The sequence below is a fragment of the Pleurodeles waltl genome, chromosome 9 (assembly GCF_031143425.1).
Source record: "Pleurodeles waltl isolate 20211129_DDA chromosome 9, aPleWal1.hap1.20221129, whole genome shotgun sequence".
NCBI lineage: Eukaryota > Metazoa > Chordata > Amphibia > Caudata > Salamandridae > Pleurodeles > Pleurodeles waltl.
This window is the reverse complement of record NC_090448.1, coordinates 140,758,443-140,770,504: the sequence shown is the minus strand read 5'-3', so window position 1 is coordinate 140,770,504 and position 12,062 is coordinate 140,758,443. Positions and strand designations below refer to the sequence as shown.

Genomic DNA, 12,062 nt, shown 5'->3' with positions numbered 1-12,062 from the left:
ATAATATTAGCCGTTAATTTTCAGTCTCAATACCACAATATACTAACTGCCTTTTCTTGTCTTTAGATATACATTTTCCTGCAGTACAGTTCAAGCCTAGCTGTGCACTCAGACAATATGACAAAATCATGTGTCTCTGTTTCACCTCTCGTCCATTTCTCCTTTCCCCAGATCTACTTTTAACCTACATGTTGTTAGTAGAAGGTGCTTGTAGGTACTTAGACATGTGGAAGCTATCATCACTCCTGCCGGGTCTGAATCCAAGGACAGTGCAACTTGACAGTGGTTCAAGACAGAGACTGAAGAAGGTGTGGAAAGGAATCGATCTTTGGGGACCACACATAACACAGAGGAGGCTCCTGAGGTGTGTATGCCCATTTTCACTAACTATTCCCTCTGAGAAATGAACAATGTGAACCATTTCAGTACTATGGGCCTCATTACAACCCTGGTGGTCAAAGACCGCCAGGGCTTTTTTGGAGGTTGTACCGCCAACAGGCTGGCGGTACAAACTCACGGATTACAACCGCGGCAGAAGCGCCGCGGTTGCACCTCCGGGACCGGCGGTTTCCCACCACGGTCGTCCCGGTGGTTTTAATCCGCCAGGGCAGCGCTGCTTGCAGTGATGCCCAGGGGATTACGAGTCCCCTTCCCGCCAGCCTGTCCATGGCGGTAGGAACCGCCATGGAAAGGCTGGCGGGAAGGGGAGTCGTGGGGCCCCCTGGCACAGCCCCACACTGCTTTTCACTGTCTGCACAGCAGACAGTGAAAAGTGCGACGAGTGCAACTGCACCCGTCGCACGGCTGCAACACCGCCGGCTCCATTAGGAGCCCGCTCCCATGTTGCAGCCGACATCCCCGCTGGGCCGGCGGGCGGAAACTCTGTTTCCGCCCGCCGGCCCAGTGGGGATGTCATAATGGGCACCGCGGGAGTACGGCTGCATTGGCGGCCGCACGGCGGTTAAACCTTGCCGCCCGCAAATGTTGTAATGATGCTCTATATGTGTTAGTCCCACTACGTTGTCTAGCACAACAAGCAGTCTTTGGGGATCAATGGTGTAAAATACTGCTAAGAGATCAAGTAGACCAGTATGCTGGTGTTACCAGCTTAACAATAAAGGAATAATGTTGTAACTAGCAGTCTTTGAGGATCAATGGTGTAAAATAATGCTAAGAGATCAAGTAGACCAGTAAGATTGTGTTAGCAGCTTAACAATAACGGTGTTATGTTGTTTGCCAAGAGTTTGTAAAGTTTGTTATACACAGCATCTTGGCTGGGTAATGTACATAAGGGAGTGTGGTAATCAGTCCTATACCTTCTGCTAGAGATAGTGGTTCACCAAGTTTCTGTTTCAGAACACTGTAAAGTACGGGTAAGAGTCCACCGTGTTTAGTCAATACCTAGATTGGTGGAAGACCTACAGGATTTAGACAGTATCAGTTGCAGTTAGAATATCTTAAATTGTTTCATTAGGATCTTAATTTCATGTTCTTTTACTATATATAACAGTAGTTGCAATGATTTTCATCTGCTTAAAAAACTATTACTCTAGTGCAAGTACATGTATGGCCTTGATTTCCAACTAATGTACTTGACTAGGAGGAAAATATCCTGCCAGCTTTCTTAGTTACAGATTGCTGTGTCATGTTCTATTTGTAAATAGCATCTTGCTAATTAAGAGAAGCTTGTTGATCCCTCTCCATCTTCCAATCCGCAGTCAATCAAATTAGTTTGAGACCTCAGTTATAAGCTTTTAAGTTCCCCCTGCCTAGGCCGATGGGGGCGTGGAGGGACTCCCTACATTGTTGCTCAGGAATGCACCAATGTTTGTGAGAGTTAATCCTTTAATCACTGCAATACTTATGGGCAAAGATAGACATTGGGAATTTCCGAAGTTTAGGACTAGATTCTCTATGAAACGAAGAATACAGAAGAGTGATCGGATTGCACCATCATCTGTACTGCAAAATACACAATAGAGGAAAGTGCAATTCATGTTAGGAATAAATCTGTTGTGGGGTATTGCTAATATGATATGCAGACAAAGCTAAAGGTCCTAGATGCAACTTGTCCTGCTTCCAAATACTATTGCTAGTGCCTCCATAATGCAAGTAGTGCTCTTTCTAGGTCTCCGTGACTTTGTCCTGTATTTGTGGGTAAAAGAGGCTAATTTAGAATTTGGATTGAAGGTATAATCACCCTTGGTTATCAAGGGGTCAGGTCAGTTGAAAAAGTTACTTACCTCCATTAACATTCTTTCGTCACTCTTAAAATATCCCAGGTGCCAGTCTGAAGCCATGAAATTCTCCCAGCAAGGATTCAGACAGTGATGGAGTGAGGCAAGATACAGGTGCCTTACCTGCGTGCTGATATTGGTTTCCGAGGGCTCTTGCATTCAGTTCCCTGAAATGCAGATCATTGTAAACTAACTGTAGGCAACAGTGTGCCGAAATCTAATTTGGGACCTAATTACACTGTGTACATGTCCACTTCTCCAAACAGGGAGGAAGAAGTAGAGCATATTAAATAGCATAAAGAAACATAAGTAACTTGACCCCAAACTCTTAGCCATTAGAATACTTGCCCAACAATGTCTCCCAAAGGTGGAAGGACCGAGTGGTAAAAAATGGCCCTAGCATTTAACATGTCATCAGTGATGTCATATGTAAGGGCATACACTGCAAACAATAGGATGCGAGAATTTCAGTGGTTTTCAGCTTTTGTTTGTGACCATAACTGCACTTTAACTGTGGTTTTCTTCTGTGAAATGTTGAGGTTTTTTTAACAAGTGCTAGGATCTTCTAATCAAAGGTAACCATCATTTCATTTTAACCTGACATGAAGGAGACACAGAGCTCACCTAAACTTCTGCATGGTGATAAAAAGGGGTTGGGACAGACTTGTTGGGCCCTGACAATGAGGCAGTGATTGAGTGGGAACAATGATGGCACAGAATACAATTAGGTATTCTGCTGAGCAGACTGGCAAGGCAAGTGCTTGATATTGTGGGAGTGATGGAGTCGACGCAAAGCCTTCGCTCTCGTACTAAAGGCTGGATCACCCCTTTGTCTGAGGCTAATGATGGTAAAAAAGACCCAGGCTAAGGGGATACGTATGAGGTCATTAAAAAAGAGAGAGACCGCTACACAGTGCTTAATTTGTGCTTGTTGATTCCGGTGCAGAGCACCGGCACTTATTTTTGAGAGCCGGAACTTCTTTTTCTGCCTCAATCATTTACTGCCAGCAAAAGAATCATGTGGAAAGACGGCATAAGAGAAAAACGAAAAAGCACTACAAAGGAATAAAGGAGAAAGCAGCAAGAGTGAGCTGAAAGGGTAGGGAGTGGCCGTAAAGAGATTTAAGAGGCTCGAGATTGCTTCAGGATTACGCTGGCTCAGTATTCTGTGCTAGCCCATCTAATTGCAGCAGCTGCTTGTTACGGAGGAGAGCTTTCGGCCCTGGGCACGTTTTTATTTACAAATTAAGCACTGCGCTTCAGCACGGTAGGTGGAAGACTCACAGTGTATTCCTATGCACAGCGTATCAAGTCAGGAGTATCAGTATTAGGCCTCCACCCGGTGCAACCGGAGGCAGACTGTAACTAGCCCTCAATGTATCAGGAAACCAACTCAGGTGTCAAATATGAAGCCCACTGTTGCACCATGAGGGAGAGAGACTGGATGGGAAATTCAAGCTCGAAAAAAAGGTAGGTAAGAAGGTAATTAGGTACACAAGGCAAGGGAATAAGGAAACTGAAGGAACCGGACAGGGAGAACACGGGGTAAAACAACAAAAGTGAAAATCAGGCCAGGTGGGAAATGTAGTATTACGTGTCAAACTGTGTAATTTTAATTGTACTGTGTGCCATCTCTTCCAGGTTTGCCTGCTCTTATGCCATACTGTGGCCCATGACCTGACCGGTTGTGACTTCCATAAGTCTTGGTAAGACAGTTACCTGGGACACCATTTAGCAGGGGTGCCAAATTGCTGAAAAAGGTCAAATAATTGCTTCTTTCAGTGTGTGGGGAATGCTCCAGGTGGCAAAAGTATATTTTTTCCTGAGATGCTCGAAATATTTGCATTGTTCTGGGGCTTGGGGTATTAACGTGAGTGGGACTTAAACTCTACCAAGCTGTAACCTTTGATATTGATCATGTGTGTGGAACGTATACCTTATTTGAAAGAGGCTAAGCAAGGTGAGGGACATTACAGGCGTTTCAACCTCTGTAATTTGTACCTGTTTATATCTATTTTCCATTTAGTAACTGAAAAATCTCTGTCATTCTCTTTTAAACCAAAACAAAATGAGTAAATACATGTAGAAAAGAGAAAAGCTTAAAGGAGGAAAATTAAGTATATTTCACCTGGTTTTTATCCAGCTCACAGTTCTTATATTCTTTTTCTCCTTGCTCTTGAAATGTGACAATGACGAAACCAACAAAGATGTTCATCATGAAAAATGCAATGATGATGATGTAGATAATGAAGAAGATAGATATCTCCACTCTGTTGTTATAAATTGGACCAACATTCTCTCCGTTGGAGTCTATAGCTCTGTAAAGTAGCCTAAAATGCAAAAATGCAGAAAATACACGATTCAAACACAGCAGACACATAGGTAACCACATGTCTACAGTTTCATTTATTTATAAAAATATTTTTTTTATCTATGCATACAGAATAAATATAGTTGAGAAGTCTTGATTGCCATCGTTGCTCTTTTACAACTGGAAAAGTAGGAGCCACAGATGAAAAAGACCCGAATGGCTGAATTTGAACTTGAAATTGAAAAATAAATTAGGCCTTATTTAGAGTTTCCTGGAGCAGGGTCACTACTGTTGATCAGTGTTGTGCCTCCCCCATCAAATGCGAGGTTCCATGACTGAAAGCGCCAGGGTTACACGGGCTGAGCCTCTACTGGCTCTGCCCGTGAATAACTCTGACATGGCGGCCCATCCACCAAGAGGCCACCAGTAGAAAGTGATGGTTGCCCCACGCTATTGAGGGTGGGGCAACTGTCACACACTTTACCTGCCCATCGGCGGGGCATCGGAAAATGCAGAATAGCCATCATGCATGCGGAGAAAACGTTAAGTATGTTGAGGTGTTTGATTTTTGATTAGAGAAAACAAACTCCTGAAGTTCTGGATGGTAGTGGTATGCAGTGATGCAGTGGTTTCACAAAAAGTGTAGGAGTCAAAGTCCTCTCTGCACAAAATACATTGTTTTAATTCTGGGCCTCCAATAAAACAAGAACTGCAGATCTGACTTTAATGTGCCAAAGCATGTAAACGCAGATATACACAAATGCTGCTTACATGCAATGCATGCACAAATGCTGTTTATTACTGCAAGGCTGTAAGAATTGGTAACAACTAGGGCTGGTCGGAGTTGCGCTACGCGTAGCTCTGCAAAGTTCCCAAAAAACTCTGCCGCTTTACGCGGAGTTCGGCAAGTGGCACAGTGCGTTAGGTCATGCCGTTCACACTGATTTTTAGTGCCAGGTGTTTGCCTAGCACTGATAAATCAGTGCGAACGTGCGCTGCTTATTTTCTGCCACTCGAGTTGATTTTCTACTCGAGCAGCAGCTACCTCAACGCAAACGTAAGGTTTCTCAACGTGAGCGGTTGCAACCATCTGTGCTGAGAAATCTTGCCGGGAGGTGGTCTTGAGTAAGATTTTCCCTACTCGCGCTCGCCAACTCACTGTTGATGAGCACGAGCGAGGAAAAAAATATGCTCCACTATGCAGATTTTTTCAGAACTATGTGCTCTAAGCAGAGAGCGGAGAGGGAAAAACTCCTCAAACTCCGTGAGCGAAGCGGAGTTCACTGCCCACCCCTCTTAACAACACCTTATCAGAAAAACTTGTTTCCAAGCCAGACCTAAAAATCAAAAACAGCATCAGCAGATAACCTTCATTCCTGAGCTATGATTCTTGCATAATTCTCTTAACTAATGGCAAAACATTTCTGCATACTAACTCCCAAAGTCCTTCTTTCCTTCTAGATGCATCTATTTGCTTTAAAAGGTGCAAGAGCAAATGGTAGAGCTAGATTTGACATTTCCCGAGAGCAACAGAGGGAAAAACACACACGGGGGAGAGAAAGATGGAAAAACAGTCACCGCTGGAGAAGGGAGGAACCTGCAAGAGTGAGACAAAGGGGCAGTGAGCGTCTGGCAAGGGATTAAAGAGGACTGAGGTGGACTCAGGACTACTCAGTCTTGGTATTCGGTTTTCTGACATTTAATAGCTCTAGTAGTTGGCTTCTAAGCAGCGCTTGGGCACCAGCGCTCATACATTTACAAATTAAGCCCTGGCCGAGCACCATTAACTCAAGCGTAACAAGCATTTACAATGCATCGGGTCTCGCGTTTGCTCGTGTTAGACCCGATCGCGTTGTAAACTCCTAACCCGACTTTTCACCTATCGGGCAAAAGTGCATTTATGCACGTAACCCGAAAAAGTGAAATCAAGTAGGTAAAGCGCTCGACTTCTGCCAAGCGAGATCGGGCTCATAAATTAGTTTAAAAAAAAGTCCACGAGCCCGATGGAAAACAGCGAGCCTCGCATGTTTTCTGTACTTGGTCGCTGCGCTCGAGGAGGGCTTGCCACCGGAAAAGGCATGACATATGCGTGCCTTCGACTAATGAAAGCAAGCCAATTTAATTAGGGAAGCCCACAAACCAATAAAAAGCACTGACGTGAAGTTGACAGGGCTCGGAGCCCTTTTCTAAATACAAAAGAGTCTCCCTGCTATATGCATGTGCGAGCGCATGCAAAGCAGGCTCGACCCTAAAAAGAGACTAAATTGCATCGTTTCAGAGGAATGGCTTTTGTGCATTTAGTGGAAATCGCATAGCCTCCTTAGTTCCATGTAGTCTTTTTTTATTTTAAAATTAGAGTTTTGTCTCGTCTGAATGGAAAGCAGACTCTGAAAATAGAGGGTATTTCGAGAGAAAGTAATGGAGGACAGTTTCAGAACAGGGAATTCTGCAAGCTCCATACAGCTGGCGATATCTAACTCAGAGCAAAACAGTTTCAGCGCGTGGGTTACACTTATGTAGTAGTAGAATAAAAAACACACGCAAGTCGAAGGCTTGTTTACTCACGCAGGCCAGCCTTCGAAGGTGGAGACTGTAAAGAGGGCCATCATGGCGGAAAGGACGTGATCAAAGTTAAAATCACTGTTGCGCCACATTCGTTCTTTCAGTGAAGGGTTATTAAAATCTCCGTCTTTATAAACAATATACAGCCCCCTGCAGAAAACAAACCATAAGTGTTCATAACTTCACAAACATGCACAAGGTACAATATGCATTCGAGCTTTGTAAGAGTTTCGGTAGAAAACAGAGCAATGATTTAGCTACGTGCTTGACTGATAGTTATTTTGCTGATATCTGTAGTTGATAGTGAATAGAAAAACATACTGTACCATAAGCAAATAAAGCCAGGAATAATCGGCATACATAGAGTTTATGTTACTTCTGAGAGGCAGAAATTAAAAAGCAGGCTTTTCAGTGTATTTCTAAACGACAGGAGGCTTCGGACCCCCCTTGAATCGGGCTCCTGATTTCAGAACATCCTGACATGGAAGTCGAATGATCTTCATTCATAATGGCCTACCTCATTTTTGACACAGCCTGGGCTATGTGAGTGTACTGAAAGAGTTTTAACTGTTGACACAATTTCATGTATAATTCTGATCCTCTTAGTCAGAAGAGCGTTTAAATTAGCGTAAAGGAGAATGTCTCACCACTGGCAGAGTGGAGAACAGAATAGATGGGAAGCCCCATTCTTGACAGTCTGCAGTTTATATTATTTATTTACCAGGGCAGTTAGAATCAAAAACATGAAAATAGCTATCCTATCTCTGTAGGGAAGAATGTGGATGATACAGATTTATAATTGGGCTTCCTTACTCCTGACATGATGATTTCACCAATTATGATGTATCCCAGTTTACTCTTTTTCAAGATAACGATTTAAACAAATAGTCTGTCTATGGAAAAAAAGTGTGAATTATTGACTGGATTGCGACAGAAGCAAGAGACCGTGAATACCAGGTATGTGTATGGATGCAAAGCTTCTTCAGTATCCACTAGGACTCAGCGACAGAATATCAGAGGCCCTTGAGTGAAAGCAGTTCAGAGATAAAGTAACCACAAACAGTGTGGCGGTGGGCTTCAGATGAGCAAAAAATACCTTGGCTCCATTTATTGCTAATCGGTTATCCCTAATCCAATTATGGAGCAGGGAAAGCAGACGCTCCACCCCCACGCATCATGTGCAGTTTCATAAGTAATGGACTATCATATGCTTGGATCAATGGCAAGAAGCAACGGGTGCTCATTTAATAGGGAAAGCTCTGAGTGCAACAGAATACAGCCACACTGTTCCGTAAATTGTAAATGCACAAGCCACCATGTCATCTTCACTGGATCGAGTGTAACTGGAAGGTCCAGTGAAATCCAGAATGCTTGGCTGTTGTGATATAAAAAGGCATGGAGCTACACTATTGCAATTAGCAGATATGATTAACTTAGATCCAATAGTAAAAACAATATAGGATCTGGTCAATGCACCCTTAAGGGAACTTGATAGACTGCAGGAATTTTGAGTCCAAAATAAGTCCCTTTTTGGTAGAAATGGGGTCTTTGGTTGGCAGTCAGGTTACCCCCTGTCCAAGCAAGGACCCTCACTCTAGTCAGGGTAAAAGAGAATCACCCTCAGCTAACCCCCGCTCGCCCTCTTGGTAGCTTGGCACGAGCAGGCAGGCTTAACTTCAGAGAGCTAGGTGTAAAGTACTTGTACCAACACACACAGTAACTTAATGAAAACACTACAAAATGACACAACACAGGTTTAGAAAAAATAGAGAATATTTATCCAAAAAAAAACAAGACCAAAACAACAAAAAATCACCATACACAAGTCAAGTTAAAAATTAAAATGCAAAAAGAGTCTTCATGTTCTTTTAATCACAACGCTAACGCTGTTAGCATGAAAATGTATGTGGGTCAGGTCAAAATAACACGCACAGGCGAGTATGCATCGAAAAAGGTATGCGGAGCGTGGATTTTTCACCCGCAAGCGAGGTCTTGCGTCGTTTCTCCTTCTCCGATCTGATCGGCATGCGTCATTTCTTTCCCTGCAGGAGAAAGATGCGTTGATCTGGACAAAACACCTCGGATCCGGCCAGGCTTGTGTTGTTTTTCCGCGCCCAGCGATGTTGCGTTGTTGCAGCGTCGATTTTCAGCCGCAGAGCTGGTGGCGTGTCGTTTCTTTAGCCGTTCGGTGGTTGCGTTGGAAATTTCCCGGCACGGCGATCTGTGTGTGAATTTCCAACCTTGGTCCACCAGCTTTACCTGTCAGGGCCACAGGAACTGGATAGGGCAGTGGTTCCCAACCTTTTGATATTTGGGGACCCCCACTTTAACATTAATGGAACCCAGGGACCCCCACTGAATCATTATGGGAATCCGGGGACCCCCGCCTGAGTCATTACTGAAAGCTGGGGACCTAATTTATCAATATTTGTAAATATTCTTTAATTTTCTAGGCTCTCGCGGACCCCCTGACAAGGCTTCGCGGACCCCAGGGGTCCCCGGACCACAGGTTGGGAACCACTGGGATAGGGCACAACTTGGCAGGGCAGGAGTCTCAGCAGAGGCTCCAGGTGCTGGCAGACAGAAGTCTTTGCTGACCCTGATAATTCAACAACAGGACGCAAGCTCAGTTTCAAGCCCTTGGAGAGTTCTTCACAAGCAGGAAGGGACACACAGTCCAGTCTTTGTCCTCTTGCACAGACAGAAGCAGCAACTGCAGGATAGCTCCACAAAGCACAGTCACAGGCAGGGCAGCTCTTCTTCCTCATCTCTTCAGCCCTTCTCCAGGCAGAGGTTCCTCTTGGTTTCCAGAAGTGATCTAAAGTCTATGGTTTTGGGTGCCCTTCTTATACCCATTTTGCCCTTTGAAATAGGCTTACTTCAAAGAAAAGTCTCTCTTGTTTGTGAAATTCAGCCTTGCCCAGGCCAGGCCCCAGACACACAGCAGGGGGTTGGAAACTGCATTGTGTGACGGCAGGCACAGCCCTTTCAGGTGTGAGTGACCACTCTCCCCCTCCCTCCTAGCACAGGTGGCTCACCAGGCTGTTCAGGCTACACCCCGTCTTCCTTTGTGTCACTGTCTAGAGAGAGGTGCAAACAGCCCAACTGTCAAACTGACCCGGACATGGAAACCATAAACAGGCAGAGTCACTAAATGGTTTAAACAAGAAAATGCTCACTTTCTAAAAGTGGCATTTTCAAACACACAATCTTAAAATCAACTTTACTAAATGATGTATTTTTAAATAGTAAGATCAGAGTCCCATTCTCCACATGTCTATCCGCTCCCAAAGGGAATCTACACTTTAATCATATTTAAAGGCAGCCCCCATGTTAACCTCTGAGAGGGATAGGCCTTGAACAGTGAAAACCGAATTTAGCAGTATTTCACTGTTGGGACATATAAAAAACATTAGTATATGTCCTACCTTAAACATACATTGCACCCTGCCCATGGGGCTACCTAGGGCCTGACTTAGGGGTGTCTTACACGTAAGAAAAGGGAAAGTTTAGGCCTGGCAAATGGGTACACTTGCCAAGTCAAATTGGTAGTTTAAAAGTGCACACACAGACACTGCAGTGGCAGGTCTGAGCCATGTTTACAGAGCTAATATGGTGGGTGGCACAACCAGTGCTGCAGGCCCACTAGTAGCATTTGATTTACAGGCCCTGGGCACCTCTAGTGCATTGTACTAGGGACTTACCAGTAAATCAAATATGCCAATCATGGTTGAACCAATTACATACACATTTTGTATAGGAGCACTTGCACTTTAGCACTGGTTAGCCGTGGTAAAGTGCCCAGAGTAACAAAAACAGCAAAAACAGAGTCCAGCACACATCAACAACCTGGGAAACAGAGGCAAAAAGTTAAGGGAGACCATGCCAAGGATGAAAAGTCTAACACTTTTTATTAGTGAAAAACAAGTAGATCTGAGGTAAATCGTTTGAGGATATAAACGGTTGCGCACAATAAATATAGTGTGCCTCATATCCCTTTAAAAGAGAGAACGTGTAAAATCCAACAAGAAGGCTGACTGAGTGCTTCACAACAGGTGAAACACGTTTATATACAAAATAAACTTATCCAGGCGCTGTATGTTGTAACCAAAAGGGAGATATATAATAATAAATTTCAGTCAATGAGACATATGTATTTGCTGGGTTAAAATCACATTTTTGAAGGAGAAAGAAATAGTTGCATGCACCATTTTGCACAAGATCATCCTTTTAAGAATCATACTTAGCCCATTTTCCTGATTCACTAAAGAGGCAAATTATCATAAACTGTTGGGATTTTATACAACTTTTTTTGAGTGTAGTCACTAAAACTGTTCTCTACTATCCTCGCTTATTAAGTGCCCAAGGCATTAAAAAAAGTTATTATTTCCAGTCTGAAAACCATCAACGCTAATAGGGAAGCAATAAAAATAGCACAGGCAAAGAGTTGCAAAAGCAGTGACCCATTCCAGAAAAGTCTGGACAAGTATTGTTGACCCTGCAACTGTAAAAATGTGTAAATGAAGGGAGTCCTGACGCTGTATAAGACAAGACTCCACCATATTTCAGACATTTTGTGGGCAGTTAAGATGAGTGTCTCAGAACCGGGGCTTTGTTGACCACACTACCCAATTCAAATGAGGCCAAAAAGTCCAGTGGCCCCCTCAAAATTAGGAGAGGTAACCTGGGCAGTGAGCAAAATAGCCACCTCAAGCTAATGCTCCACGGGGGCAATTAGGAGCATTTGAGAGCCTGTCATGTATCGGGAGCTCTGGCACTTTTTACCCAAAGCACACAAGAGGGTGAGCAACTCCACAAAGACTTGATCTGTGCAAGACGGATTTAACTGTTGTGGAATCACTGGCCAGGGCTCTGGAATGTGCCAGTTCCCCTCTCCCAGTTGCTTTGCTCAAGGCTGTGGCTCAGTGTCATTTCCCCAGGACATTGTGAAA

The 12,062-nt window shown here is 43.9% G+C and overlaps 1 protein-coding gene across 2 annotated transcripts in view; it reads right to left on the bottom strand.

Annotated features, from left to right (window-relative positions):
• Positions 1–12,062, bottom strand: part of CACNA1D (calcium voltage-gated channel subunit alpha1 D) — a 1,248,477-nt gene that overhangs the window by 460,118 nt on the left and 776,297 nt on the right. For both annotated transcript variants that reach the window (XM_069206436.1, XM_069206437.1), the window contains exons 26-27: positions 7,114–7,260; positions 4,366–4,567 (exon numbers count right to left, since the gene is read on the bottom strand). In XM_069206436.1, coding sequence (XP_069062537.1) covers positions 4,366–4,567; positions 7,114–7,260 — 349 coding nt within the window. The remainder of the gene's footprint in view (positions 1–4,365; positions 4,568–7,113; positions 7,261–12,062) is intronic.